This window comes from Neomonachus schauinslandi, chromosome 10 (assembly GCF_002201575.2).
Source record: "Neomonachus schauinslandi chromosome 10, ASM220157v2, whole genome shotgun sequence".
In the NCBI taxonomy this organism is placed as follows: Eukaryota; Metazoa; Chordata; class Mammalia; order Carnivora; family Phocidae; genus Neomonachus; species Neomonachus schauinslandi.
The window spans coordinates 115282994-115298803 of NC_058412.1; the positions used below are offsets into that span (position 1 = coordinate 115282994).

A 15810-nucleotide genomic window follows, 5' to 3' on the forward strand; every position below is an offset into this window, starting at 1 on the left:
CTGGAAGACCATCCTAACTTAGGAGCCATGCATGACATTTAAGCTAAATCTTTTTTTTTTTTAAATTTAAATTCAATTAGCCAATACATAGTACATCATTAATTTCAGATGTAGTGTTCAACAGTTTTTGTTTTTTTTTAAAGATTGTATTTATTTATTTGACAGAGAGAGACACAGCGAGAGAGGGAACACAAGCAGGGGGAGAGGGAGAGGGAGAAGCAGACTTCCCGCAGAGCGGGGAGCCCGACGTGGGGCTCGATCCCAGGACCCCGGGATCACGACCTGAGCCTAAGGCAGACGCTTAACGACTGAGCCACCCAGGCACCCTGTGTTCAACAGTTTTTAAGCTGAATCTTGATGGATGAATAGTACTGTCCCATGAGTGATAGATGGGGTCTGGGTATTCCAGCAGAGGGAACAACATAAGCAAAGGTAACACGTTTCCTATTATGTTACTTCATTGGCGAAAAGGTAGTCAATTGAATATTTGATGATTCTGTATTTTGACACTACATACTTGTGACTTTATTTAATTTTAGCTGTCACGAAATCTGTACATTTATATTCTCCTTTGTGTTGTACTAATTTTAAGTCGAATTTATATATTTAACAATGAATATACAATTTGAAAGTCTTTACTTTTCTTCTTGAAGGGCAGATTCCAAATATTCGGAGTACTTTAAATTATAAATAGAAAATTTGACTTTGTTAAAAAGGTGAAAGACATTTAAATTTTTTTTTAAAGATTTTATTTATTTATTTGACAGAGACACAGCGAGAGAGGGAACACAAGCAGGGGGAGTGGGAGAGGGAGAAGCAGGCTTTCTGCTGAGCAGGGAGCCCGATATGGGGCTCGATCCCAGGACCCTGGATCATGACCTGAGCCAAAGGCAGTCGCCCAACCACTGAGCCACCCAGCTGCCCCTAAAGGGTTTTGTTTTTAAAGGACCATTTATAAGACTGACACCATAATGAGTATATGTCATCAGAATTGCATACTTTTATTTATTTATTTATTTTTAAAGAGTTTATTTATCTGACGTAGAGCACAAGCAGAGGGAGAAGCAGGCTCCCCACTGAGCAGAGAGTCTGACGTGGGGTTTGATTCCAGGACCCTGGGATTGTGACCTGAGCCGAAGGCAGATGCTTATCCAACTGAGCCACCCAGGCACCCTTTATTATTATTTTTTTTTATGTAGGCTCCATGCCCAGAATGGAGCCCAACGTGGGGCTTGAACTCATGACCCTGAGATCAAGACCTGAGCTGAGATCAAGAGTCAGACACTTAACTGACTGACTAGTCGGGTGCCTCCCCCACCCCTTTTTCTTAAGTAGGTCTCACGTTCAATGTGGAGCCCAATGTGGGGCTTGAACTCATGACCCCAAGATCAAGAGTTGGATGTGTAACTGAGCCACCCAGATGCCTGTTTGGCGGGCGGGTGGGGGGTTGTCCTTGACCACATGCCATGTGGTTAACATAAGTGGTATCGCAGAGCAGCATTTTGAAAATAGTAAACTGAAAGTATTCAAATATTCACTCCTGGCTCCTCCATGGTGCCTTTAGGTTGGTCTTTTGTCCCACTGGGTCTAGAGTGTTGTGCCTTAGCCATGTGGCCTTTTCTTGGGTGTAAATGATTTCCCTTTTCTTGCTGAGCCTTCTGTCAGGGGTTGCACTCCTCTCCTCCCAACCTACTTTTCTGTCATGTGGGAGAAATGGACTTGATGTTCAAATGAGGTGGAAATTTAATCTCAGAACCTGGTTGTCAGTTTTGGTGTGGAGAGCTCTAGATGACAGCCATGTTCCTTATAATTCAGAAGACTAAGCCCTTAAATTATATTGTCTTGATGGTGGTGTTATGTTAGACATCGCTTGAAATTGGGAATGAATTGTTCCTACATCACCAAGAAATATGCTGTGCAGATAAGAGGAGTGAGGAGACTAGGCTAGAGGCTAAATCCAGTGCCTGTTTTATTTATTTATTTATTTATTATTTTATTTTATTATTTTTTAAAAAGATTTATTCATTTATTTGACAGAGAGAGCGCACACACGCAAGCACGGAGTGCAGCAGGCAGAGGGAGAGGGAGAAGCAGGCTCCCAGAGGAGCAGGGAGCCCAACTCGGGGCTCGATCCCAGGACCCTGAGATCGTGACCTGAGCCGAAGGCAGACGCTTAACCGACTGAGCCACCCAGGCACCCCTATTTTAAGATTTTAAAATTTATTCATTTGAGGGAGAGAGAGCACGAGCAAGGAGTGGGGGAGAGAAGCAGACTTCCGCTGAGCAGGGAGTCTCACGTGGGGCTTGACCTCAGGACCCTGAGATCATGACCTGAGCCAAAGGCAGATGCTTAGCCAACTGAGCTACCCAGGCGCCCCCTCCAGTGCCTGTTTTAAAGTTTACACATTTGGGGGGGGCGGTTTAAGTTCTTTCCAAAAGACACACATACAATTTCTGTAAGATTTTATGTCTTCTTTTGCTTCTTCAAGTTACACAGAGGATCTTCTGGGGAATAATTTTGAAACCACTGCAACTAACTAACTACTTGCCCATTTTTCTAAGAGGTTATAGCAGTGGTTGAGGTCAGATTACCTTGAGTTTGAACTAGGAAGAATTAGTGCTCTGGCTATTTGCTTTGATTACTTAGAAGCCAGAGGAGAATACTGTTGAAATACTTCTACTTGGGCAGGCCATTTGTTTATGTTGTAAAATAAAATTATTAGTGTAGATGTCCTTAGAAGTTCAGAGAGCTCAGATTATTCTCTAAATCTGGGCCCAACCTATTTGGTCATTCACAGGTTACAGGTCATTCACAGCTTTTAGAAAATGCGCTGTAGTCCATTCATTCGTTGTAGTCAACAAATGTGTAGTGCCATCTAAGTGTCAGACTATTCTAAGCTCTCTCATTTGTGAATATTCTACATGAACCACAGAATAAATAAGAGAGAAGACCTAATAGAAGTACAGACTTACTCAGTTTTTTGCTTTTTGCTTTTTTTTTTTAAACTGTGTACCCTTTAGAAATGGGACACTTTGCTGCGTGGTTTAGATCAGTGATTCTAACCCACGGAGTCTTGATATGTTGTCAGTTATAAAATGAATAGGAAATTATTTGTCACTAAAATACTGAATGTTTACAAATGATTTACTTGTAAATTAACCAGGTATGTTTTAGAGTAATGCCTATAATAGTTTTTGCAAATGATTTATTTTAAAACTAATCAGGTCCATTTTAGTGTAATACCTACAGTAGTTTAGCTTTCACGTACTTGTGTTCTCTGTTTTCTTGAGTAGAAGAGTCATAGGGTTATAGCCATTGTAGTTTGGGAAGTTATAAGTGTCTATGGTTTGCCATCAGGCATGTACTGGTGGAGAATTGCTTGAGAATTCATTGTTCTAGGGTTAGAGAAATGAATGAGGTATCTGGTCAATGCTCTAGGTCTTTCTGTCTAGGGGAACTGATAAGACTGCAGTTGCCTGTAATATAAAAGTAATAAATACTTAAAACCATGGGAGAGAATACTGACAGTAATAATGTGTGCTTGCCGCATGAAAGTTGAACTCAGGACTCACTTATTGAGCCCTTACTATATGCCCAGGAGCTCTGCTGACTAAGTATACAGTGATGAATGGGGCATTCTTGGTTTTAGTGTTCATTAAATGCTATTTGGATCTGACTCTGGGAGAGAGGTGATATTTAGGTTGGTGGTTTGGGGGCAGGGGTGGAAGAAGGTGGTACTTTCACAGGGCCTTGAAGGATGAGTAGCAATTAGGCATTTGGAGATGGAAGTAGAGCAACATCAACAGCATAATCATAGAGTCTTCGGAGACTGTTAGGTGTGCTTTCTGACTTAACTGCAGGCTTTCTGAACTGGGTTAAGGTTGAGTAGGTACGTTGCTGCCAAACTGAGGTCAGTTGCTTTGAAGAGTTGATGGGGATTACTGACAGTGCTTGGTTCTCAGATGGGGATAGCCCTGAAGTGTTCACCTGGATCTCTCTGTTGGTAAGGTTGCTTTCCTCCTACTTAGCTATTATTCTTTGGCCTTAAGGTATTTTAAAGTATTTTTTCTGAATTGTTTGAAAATAAATTGCGGACTTCTACTCCTAAATACTTTGTTGTATATTTCTTACATTATATTACCATAATATAATTATCAAAATCAGGACCTTATTCAAAGTTCACCAAAGATTTTGTTGGTACCTTTTACCTTATTTATGGAAGTGATCTTGTCTTCATTTAGTATACTCTTTTTGGTAACTTGCTTTTTTATGTTGATAAATTTGAAAAGAAATCCAGAAAAATACAAGAATAATAAAACCAACATTCATGTCTCCCACTGCCTGGAACTGTTGGTATTTGTTCATGCATGCCACAGGTCCTTACACTGGCCTGCAGTGGCCCTGCTTCTTCTGGCTACCTGTTACCTCTCCTCACTCTCTCCTTGCTGCTTGACTCTACTCCAGCCACATGGCCTGCTTGCTATCTTGCGGACACAGCGGGTGTGCTCTTACCTGTGGGCTTTCATTTGGCACATTTATTGAATACCTTTTATACCTGACCAGAGCAAATAGATCCATTGGAAGACTTGTTTCATCAGTTAAGTAGTGGGTGATATTTAATTAACTGGGTCATTCATTCAATTACTTCAAGTAATTCAAGTCAATTACTTGAGCATTTCTTATTTACCAAAACTTTGAGGGGGAGAAAGGAAAGCTGGAAAAGATTAGGAAAACACAGAAAGTTGTATAACTGATCTCTTTGACCTCAGGAGGCATGTACTTATAAGAATGGATAGTCTTGGACACCTCCAGTTGATAAATGGGGAATTGCATTATTGATTGATTACCCAGCTTAAATATTTCTAGATCTGCCATAGTGTTGGCAACTCTTCAAAAAAAATTTCATGTAAGTCCTATTTTTTGATGCAGTGATTCTTTTTTCTAAGGTTCCTGTTGGATATGGGGATATAAAAAATCAACATGTATGACCAAATAAAGAATGTTTTGAAAATTAATGTGAAAAGGTAGTTCAGTATGTTTTCTAAGATGTTTAAAGTTAAATTACTTCAGTTACTCATTAATTTTTTTCATGGAAAAACATAACATAGCAGGAACTTGACGTTGTCCCAGACTGTGGACTTAGTATCATCATTTTTGAGTAATAAGGAAACAGCAATGAAAGGTTTTTCTTAAGGTTTGATTTTTAAAGTAAAATACGATTTCTTACAATTTGAACACTAAGGTATGCTAATTCTTTATGAGTATTAGTTTTTTTTTTTTAAGATTTATTTATTTATTTTAGAGACAAGTGGGTGGGGGAGGAGCAGAGGGAGAGAGAGAATTCTGAAGTAGACTTCCTGCTGAGCTTGGAGCCCATCGCAGGGTGGACCCTAAGATCATGACCCGAGCCAGAATCAACGGTTGGCCATCCAAGCGACTGAGCCAGCCAGGCGCCCCAATGAGTATCAGTTCTTGATGAATTTTTTAACTCTGAGTTAAGTCAGCTGGGACCTCTATTTAAAAAACTATTTTGTAGGGGCACCTGGCTGGCTCAGTTGGTAGAGCATGCGATTCTTGGTCTCAGGGTTGTAAGTTCGAGCCCCATGTTGGGTGTAGAAATTCCTTAAAAATAAAATCTTAAAAAAATTACTTTATCGAGTCATTTTGCTGAATTTTTTCCCCTCATAAATTTCAAAACCAATACATGCCTGGAATAATTAAAACCAAGTAAAAGAAAATAAAAAGTGAAATGTCCTCCCTTATATAGATAGCATTCTGACTCTTGAAGGAGCCATGGTAGTTTGGTGTATGGCCTTCCATCCTTCCAGACATGGTTATGTACATATACAAACATTTATATACAGGTATAACTTAAAAAAAACATAGTAATGGAATCATATTCTTACATTATTCAGTGGCTTACAATTTTCATTTATGTATTTTTCTGTGTTAGTACGTACCTCCTTTCACAATTACATATAATTTATTGTATGGGTATTCTATAATTTATTTACTGTCCCCTGCTGAAAAATCTTAACTTATTTCTAATTTTTCACTATTCTGTTTTATAGGCAAAGAGCCTAATATTTGGCAAGAAGGACTCAGCCATAGTTGCACACTTCCTACTGGCTGGTGATACAGGGTCTCTGACTCCCATCTTCCAACTCAGTGCCTAAAGCCATCTGATGAGATGCTGGGTGCTATATAAATTGAGACATGAACACAGTCCCTGTCTAGGGAAGTTGCACAGTATGTGAAACAGAATTCCCACAGCTCTTGAGGGCACTTGTTAAAGCAGTGTGTATACTCTGAGTAAGAGGCTTATAGGGTGGCCAGGTTTGAAGAGGAGTGTGTGGTACAAGTGATGTCAGTACTCCAGACAGGGTGGTGCCTTTGGAATTCTTTAATTTGAGGGAGGAAGACGGGTTGATCTGGAAATGGAATGATGTTTCTGTGGTGTTTCTTTTGGAACATGGGCTTAGTGGTGAGTACAGGATGATCTAGAAAGATGGCTGGGAGAGAGATTGTTTTGTTGAGGATTCATTCACCAGGAATGTATTATGTAAGTAAGCAGGAAGGAGGGCGGTATTATCATCAGAAACATCCAGCAGGGTCCCTGGAGGCCAGGATGCTGTCGCATTAGTCACTGTTTAGTAATTCCTGTCCTGAGCTGGTACCAGTCTTGGAATTTCTAACCTGGGATGGAGTCCTGATCCAGGAAATCTGTGTGAAGGAAGCTCTTGAACCGCAGGAGGAGGAGCCAGGGAAGTCAGTGCACGTCTAGTCAAGAGCAAAAGAGAGGTGATAGCCCCTCCAAACATGGCTCCGGCATTTGGGGCAGCTCTGCCATCTTGTGGAATAAATGCTCAGTGATTTTTTTTTGAGGACTGAATGCAGAGGTTTGCATCTAGGGGAAAGCCTTGGCAGGGTTGTTTTCTTCCCACTTAACTGTTCTGTGGCCTCAAAGTAGTTTTCTTGCATATATTTTTTTTCTGCATATATTAATTTTTTTTATATTAAATAAACTCTACCCCCAGTGTAGGGCTTAAACTCACAACTCCCAAGATCAAGAGTCACATGGTCTGCTTTCAAAGCCAGCCAAGCACCCCTCTGCATATATTTTTAATAAGTTTTAAGACTGAAGTAATTTCAGACTTACAAATAGTTGGAAAAGTAGTACAAAGAATTCCTATATATTTTCAACCAGATTCTCACACTAGTTTGCAGTTTGCCATGTTTGCTTTATTATTCTTTTTTTTTTTTTTAATTATTTTTTTTAAAAGTAGGCTCCACGCTGGGCAAAGCTCGAACTCAAAACCCTGAGAATAAGACCTGAGCTAAGATTGAGATGGATGCTTAACCAACTGAGCCACCCAAGTGCCCCCCCTACTTTTTTTTAAAAGATATTTTCTTTCTTTTTTTTTTTTTTTTAAGATTTATTTGTCAGAGAGAGAGAGAGAGAGTGCACAAGCAGGGGGAGCGGCAGGCAGAGGGAGAAGCAGGCTCCCCGCTGAGCAGGGCTCGATCCCAGGACCCTGGGAACATGACCTGAGCTGAAGGCAGATGCTTAACCTACTGAGCCACAGGCGCCCCATCATTTTTTTTCCAAAGTAATCTCTACACCCGTTGTGGGACTTGAACTCACAACCGTGAGATTCAGAGTTGCGTGCTCTACTGACTGAGCCAGCCAGGTACCCCAGTTATTCCCTTTTTAAAATTAATTAATTTTTAAAGATTTTATTTATTTAATTTGTCAAAGCGAGAGAGAGTGAGCGAGCACGGCAGGGGGAGGGTCAGAGGGAGATGCAGTTTCCCCGCCGAGCAAGGAGCCCGACACTGGACAAGATCCCAGGCTCCTGGGACCTGAGCCGAAGGCAGACGCTTAACCGACTGAGCCACCCAGGCATCCATATTCCCTTTTTAGAAAGTATTATTTTTGAATTGTTTGGCATAAGTTGCAGAACTTTACCCATAAATATTTCAATGCATATTTCCTAAAAACAAGGACATTCTCTTACATTACTACAATATGATTATCAAAATCAGGACCTTATTCAGACTTCCTTAGTTGTTCTGATAACGTCCATTATAGCAAAAGTAGGAAAAACATTTTTTCCTGGTCAGGATCCAATCCAGGATGACACGTTGGATTTCATTGTTTTAGTCTTCTTTCATCTGAAATAATTCTAAGGTCTTTCTTTGTCTTTCATGACCTTGATATTTCTGAAGGATATGATGTCCCTCAGTTTGGTGTTTTCTGATGTCTCTTCATGATTAGATTTAGGTTATCAACTTTTAGTAGAAATACTGTATAGGCAACATGTTCTTTTTAAGTGCATTCTATCAGAGGCACATGATATCTGTCCCATTTATCGGTGATGTTAACTTTGATCACTTGGCGAAGGTAGTATCTGTTTTACTGTCAAGCTATTATTTTTCTCTTTATAATTAATAAATTTCTTGTGAGAGGATACTTTGAGGCTATGTAAATATTTTGTTTCTCCATGAAACATTCACCTACTCTTTTAAAGATTTTTTTTTTTATTTATTTATCTGAGAGAGAGAATGGGAGACAGAGAGCATGAGAGGGAGGAGGGTCAGAGGGAGAAGCAGACTCCCTGCCGAGCAGGGAGCCCGATGCGGGACTCGATCCCGGGACTCCAGGATCATGACCTGAGCTGAAGGCAGTTGCTTAACCAACTGAGCCACCCAGGCGCCCCTCACCTACTCTTTTAGCATCTGTTGGTATTTTTTGTCTGAAACATTGTTTACTCTGATGACTGCCACATAGTGATTTCTAACTTTAATAATTTCTTTTATATTTTATTAATTTGTATTCTATTATAAGGAAGAGGTTTCCCTTCTTTCTTTATTTGTACCCACATGGATTCATGGATTCTTTGTTCTATGGGTTACAATCTGTGTCTGTCATTTTTTTCTTTTTTAAAGATTATTTGAGAGAGAGCATGAGCAGGGGGAAGGGCAGAGGGAGAGAGAGAATCTCAAATAGACACCCTGCTGAGCATGGGGCCCTACGCGGGTCCCTATCTCATGATCCTGAGATCGTGACTGAGCCAAAATCAAGAGTTGGACGCTTAACCGACTGAGCCACACAGGTGCCCGGTGTGTCTATGGTTATTTATTTAAATACCCACATTGTCCTAGATTTGGCCAGTGGGAGCCTTTCAGACTGGTTCCTGTATCTTCTTCATTCTGTGATAACTTCTTTATATATACATTTTAAAGATTTTATTTACTTAAAAAGATTTAATTTTTAAAAAGATATTATTTATTCATTTAAGAGAGAGACAGCATGCGCAAAAGCTGGGAGTGGGCAGAGGGAAAGGTAGAAGCAAACTCCCTACTGAGCAGGGAGCCCGACATAGGGCTTGATCCAAGCACCCTGGGATCATGACCCGAGCCGAAGGCAGATGCTTAACCCACTGAACCACCAAGGTGCCCCTAAAGATTTTATTTTTAAGTAATCCCTACACCCAACTTGGGGCTCAAACTCAAAACCCTGAGATCAAAAATTACATGCTCCACCAACTGAACCAGCCAGCCCCCGCCCCTCCGTGCCTTTTTTTTTTTTTTTTTTTAATGTGAACACTTCTTTACTTTCTGGCTTAAGATGTTCAAGCTCATCTTTTACTTACCCATCCTTTCAGCAAGGATTTAGAAACCCTTGGATTTCTCCAAGAAGTCCTGATTTATTTTAAGTGAAAAACTGTATTTAAACCAAGATCTGGGTGCTAGGTATGCTTGTTGCTCCTGGGGTATACATAGGAAATGTGGAGGTTCCTCTTACTGCCTGCATTTCTAGCCCAAGCTCCTCTCTAGAGATAACCCACTATCAACATCTTGATTTTCTATCTTTCTGGTTTCTTTTCTCTGCATCTAAAAAAATTTATTTACTTATTTTATTTTATTTTATTTATTTTTTTTTAAAGATTTATTTATTTGACAGAGAGAGACACAGAGAGAGGGGGAACACAAGCAGGGGGAGTGGGAGAGGGAGAAGCAGGCTTCCCGCAGAGTGGAGAGCCCGATGCGGGGCTCGATCCCAGGACCCTGGGATCATGACCTGAGCCGAAGGCAGACACTTAACCGACTGAGCCACCCAGGCGCCCCTATTTACTTATTTTAAGTAATCTCTGCACCCAATGTGGGGCTCAAACTCACAACCCTAAGATCAAGAGTTGCATGCTCCTCTGACCGAGCCAGCCAGGCATCCCCCTTTCTATGTATTTTTATAATATCTTTTTTTTCCCCCACCTATAACCATACATGGGGTCATATACTATGGTATGGACTGGGCAACTTTCTGTTTCACTTAGTCTATCTTGAGATTATCCATATCAGTAAGGACAGAGCTACTTCATTCTTTCAAATAGCTGATTAGAATGACATAATGCAGACTTCCCATAATTTATTTAACTGTTGCTCTACTTAAGGACTTTTTTTTTTTTTAAAGATTTTATCCATTTATTTATGAGAGAGAGAGAGAGAGAGAGAGAAACACCATGAGAGGTGAGAGGGTCAGAGGGAGAAGCAGGCTCCCCACCGAGCTGGGAGCCTGATGTGGGACTCGATCCCAGGACTCCGGGATCATGACCTGAGCCGAAGGCAGTCGCTTAACCAACTGAGCCACCCAGGCGCCCCAGGACATTTTTTTTATTCGATGCATTTGACTAGACTTGCTATGAATATTTAAATCCATTCATGTTTCTCTTTGATTGCCTCTGTTGCTTCAGAGTTGATAAAGTTATTTCTTCACAGACCTGAAAAATGTTTTACCCATTATAGTATTGGAAATACATGTCAAAAAAGTGTAAAACTACTGGGATCACACGGCGTCATTGCTGACAAGAATACCAGCTGTATTAGGGGATGGTGCTGAGGGTACATACATAAGACAATGAGACGTGGCCCTTATCCTCTGGCTGGAGAAGTAGCAAATAACAGAATTCAGGAGTAGATCTGAAGTGCTAAAGATGAGGTGCATCAGGTAGTCATTTGTGCTAGGAGTTGATGGCATGTGGTCCCTGAGAGCCATGGCCATCTGGGCAACTTCCTGCATGTGGAGTGGGCTGAGTTTGGATAGAAGTGGACATTTGGCCAAGCCATGGAGGAATGGCAGGGAGAGGGCAAAGCCTGAGTGGAGGTGTGAGCTATGAGAGCATGAAGCAGTTGTTTGGGCCAGCAGTCAGCGAGGTAGCTGCTGAGGCCTCATTATGGGTTAATGGGAGATGAGTTTGGAAAGCAGGGTGGTACTTAGATTGACATGGGCTTAGAATGTCAGGGTATGGTCAATGAGACTAAATATCATCATCATAATCCTCTAACTGTGAGGTTTGAGGTTCTGGTAATGGGTATTTAAAAAAGGGTTAAATAGGATATTATTTCTAAACCACATTTCAGAAAACATAGTTTAAAAACTTTTTTTAGTATAAAGATAATGTATATTTATCATAAAAGGGAAAGTATAAAAATATTACCCAAATATAAAGAGAACGAGAGGGTTCTGATCCTGCTTTATATGATCTACTGCTATGTAACAATATTACCACAAACATAGTGGCTTAAGACAACACATTTATTTTCTCGTAGTTTCTGTGCACGAGGAATCCAGGTGGAGCTTAACTGGGTCCTCTGCAAGACTGCAGTCAAGGAGTTGACCAGGGCTGTGTTCTTATCTGAAAACTGCTGGGGAAGGATTTGCTTCCAGGCTCACATGGTTGTTGGCAACATTCAGTTTCTTGCATGCTGTCAGACTCTCAGTTACTTGTCCCATGGGCTTCTCCATAGAGTAGCTCACAACATAGCATGTTTTCATCAAGTCTTCAAAGGAGAATACCTGCTAGATGTTAAATATTACAAATATAATCACAAAAGTTTTTTTCAAGAAAGGTGGCATACTATCACCTTTGCTCATTTTAGTAGAGGCAAGTTATAGGTCCTGCCTACACTCAAGGGGAGGGGATTACACATGGATGTGAATACCAGGAGGCAGGGATTTTTAGGAGACATTTTATATTTTCCCCTATTTTCCTCCCAAAAGTAAAGAAAACATTCCTTAGAGTTATTGTTCTTAAAAGCAAATTCAAATTCTATGGACTGTTTTTCTCTGCATACATCAACGTATAGTAGTAATTTTGGGAGAGGCAAAAGCAAAGGGTGACTCTTGAGATTTTGAGCCTTGGAGCCCAGGGGAGAGTTCTATGCTTTGCCCTGATTCCTCCAAACAAAAATCTGTTAAACATGAGGAAGAGCACATAGCATTTAAGTGATAACACTAGTAACTACTTGGAAATACTGATTTCCATACTGTTTTCTAAAACAGGCGTAACTTGGTCCTAGTGATTTACTTTCTACCCAAAGGGTAATTCGATTAACCTTAGCTTTTTAACCAGGCTCCCTTGAGGTTTTAATTTTTATATTTTCTGCCTTTTGTCTCCTAGTAACTGCTCTCTCGTTGACAAAAGACCATAGTATCCCAGAGTAGATGATGTCACTTAGCTCGCCGGTGCCATCAGTGACATATGATCCAGATAAACTCCCATTGGGAAATACACACCTGTGTGAGACATGGGATCTACTCAGACTGTGTGTGGCATGCTTTTCCAGCACAACCATTTGTCTATATATTCCATTTCATTTCATGTTACTTTTCTTCTCTTAACTGCATCTTATTAATTTGAAGCTCTTTCTTTATCTGTTATATAAAGTGATTTTAAAGCATTCTGCTTTGGGATGTGTATATATATGTATAATTTTTCACTTGTTTAAATTGCCCATATGATGGCATCCGTCACATCATCAAGTGTAGCAGCTTTGTTATCATACCCTAGTGCTGATTTTGAAATACAGAATATGATTTAGATTGACTTTAAATATTTTTTTATTTCTTCTGATTGTGGAATAGTATTTGAAAATGTAATCCTAATATTTACCAATGGTTCAGTATGCTTTCTGCTTCTAATGGAAATTATATCGCTGCATTAAGGAAAAATGTGATTCACTCAAGGAGGGTCTACTCAGGGTATTCTTGGGTAACCTAATCAAATAGGGTAGGAGAATTTGAGTTTAAGGTGATTGCTCTCATTGGGGTGAGAGCATTGCGAAGTGAGTCTTCAATAAACTGTTTCCAACACACATGAATTCCTTGTTGACAGCTCTATGTTTTGTCATTGATACACGATAGACTATTGCCTTCTGTTTATTTGGTTTTTTTGGGGAGGGGGCATTTCAAACATTTTTTGTCCTTTTAAATTTGATTGTTGACTCCCAAATTCTCCTCATGCCTTCAAGATCCATTTATTTGGTTGTCTTTTTTTTTTCTGTCTCTGAGTCCCTTTGTTCAAACAAAGTACACGATAGCAAAATCTCAAAAACCTTTGTAACAGTTACATTCTCTTTGTGCAGAAACCATTGTGAGATCCCTTTGGTTTCATAAAGAGATCCCACCAGAATATTCCCTAGTTCTGTCCACACACACAAGTATCAGGATGGTAGTAAGTTTGAATCTGGTCCAACTCATGAGTAATAAGTGCTGGGTTGGGTCCCTGATTTTTTTGGTTTGTTTTTAAGGATTTTCCCCTATTCTTTCCCCACAGTCTACAACCTTGAGAACTTGTATGGCTGCTTAACAAACAAACAAAAAACATGTTGATCTTTTCTTTCAGAAGATGAATCATGGTTGAGTCTGTATTATTTATCCTGAAGTTGTATCCATTCTCTCCAAACAGTAATCTGGGGAGGTAATGGCTGTCTGATGTCTCCAGCTACATATGCATTCTGCTCTTTCACTTTCTGTTGCCATGTATTAATGCATATGTTATAATAACTAGGATAAGCACAAGGGATCTTTGTTTTTGTTTCTGTTTTCTTTTTCAGTAACAAATACTTTTAAGAAGGCAGATGATTTTGTGACATGTAAAGCACCAGCTGTCGACCTAGATCACAAGTTCAGGTGCAAGGTTGTGGATTGTTTAAAATTTTTCCGCAAGGCCAAACTGTTACACTATCACATGAAGTATTTCCATGGGATGGAGAAGTCACCAGAGCCAGAGGAAAGCCCAGGAAAGAGGCATGTCCAAACCAGGGGCTCGTCAGTTTCGGACAAGGCCAACCAGGAGAGCCTGACCAGGAAGCGGGTCTCTGCCAGTTCCCCAAGTAAGTATTTTGGTTCTGTGTTGTATCTATATTATAGAGGACTCTGTTGCTGAGGTCACACTGCTTGCATTTCTGACACAAAAGAAGGCATTAGGTTGGTCTGGTCCAATTGAATCTCAAAGATTGAAAATGACAAGTGATCCTTAGGAGTTGCATCATGGGGCTGTGGCCCTCCTGGAAGAAATAGAAATACCTAACTGTTATTCTTACCTTGGCCTCCTGCTGTTCAAGTTACTTTGAGAAGTCACTTAGCTTTTGAAGGCCCTGTAATCCTAGTATGAGTGGGGACAGTCAAGGAAAGGGAACTCCTTCAGAAGCCAGCAGTGAACTTGAGCTGAGAACATGGGTGCAGTCAGTCATTCTATCCCCCAAACCTACTCCATCCCTGCTAGCAGGGCAAAAGAACAAAAGAACTAAAACATGTGTGGGATTCTTTTGCTGTTTCCAAATTTGAGTTCAATTTCATCTTAATTGTAACTGAAGATATTTTCTAACAGCACTGTTTATTTTGCATAGAAATGATAATGGTAGTAGTAAGGGTTACCACAAAATCTCATGTTCACGTCTTATACAAAGAACTGTTTTGGAGATTTTTTTCTAAAACTTACAGATTGAAAAATTACATGTTTCTGGGGGAATTTCAGAAGCCCCCCCCCCTTTTTTAAGTAAACTCTGCCCAGTGTGGGGCTCGAACTCACGACCCCAAGATCAAGAGTTGCATGGTCTACTGACTGAGCCAGCCAGGTATCTACAGAAGACTTTTTAATGAGTTTTCAGTAAATTCTACAAGCTCTTCAGCTTCTTTTTACCTGAAATTGTAACATCACTATATATTTTTGGCTTATAACTTCTCCATTAAAATACATAGGTATTTTTTTTAACGATTTATTTATTTATTTTAAGAGAAGGTGGGGAGGGGCAGAAGAAGAGAATCTTTCACGCAAACTCCCCACTTAGTGAGGAGCCCGACATAGGACTCAGTCCCACAACCCAAGAGATCTTGACCTGAGCCAAAACCAAGAGTTGGATGCTTAACCCACTGAGCCGCCCAGGTGCCCCAAAATACATAGGTATTAAATGGTATATGGAACTCCTAGGACATGTGACAGTGTTCCCAAGAAAGTGTGAAATCAGGTTTCAGAACAGTGGGGCAGGCCATGTTAACTAAGGTGATCTCTGACCCTGTGAGAGATCAGTCCTCAGCCATGTTGTGAAGATATAGTGGGAGTTTCTTAGTCACATGTGATGCATTATTCATTAGAAATATAATGCAAGCCACATGTAACTTTTTCTAATAGCCACATTTTATTTTTATTTTTATAATGTTTATTTTTTAAAGATTTTATTTATTTATTTAAGAGAGAGGGAGAGCACAGAGGTAGAATGAGAGGGAGGAGAAGACTCCCTGCTGAGCATAGAGCCCGATGTGGGACTCGATCCCAGGAGCCTGGGATCATGACCTGAGCTGAAGGCAGACGCTTAATCGACTGAGCCAACCAGGCGCCCCTCTTTTTATATTTTAAAATGTGGCTATTAGGGCGCCTGGGTGGCTCAGTCAGTTAAGTTCCAGGACCCTGCCAAAGGCAGATGCTTAACCAGCTGAGCCACCCAGGCGCCCCTAGATGACTTGTTAA

The 15810-nt window shown here is 40.4% G+C and overlaps 1 protein-coding gene across 1 annotated transcript in view; it reads left to right on the forward strand.

Annotated features, from left to right (window-relative positions):
* The window catches only part of PHF20 (PHD finger protein 20), a 143937-nt gene that overhangs the window by 85366 nt on the left and 42761 nt on the right, over positions 1-15810 (forward strand). Inside the window, exon 10 of the mRNA XM_021689055.2 lies at positions 13898-14176. Within this exon, the coding sequence (XP_021544730.1) occupies positions 13898-14176 (279 nt within the window). The remainder of the gene's footprint in view (positions 1-13897; positions 14177-15810) is intronic.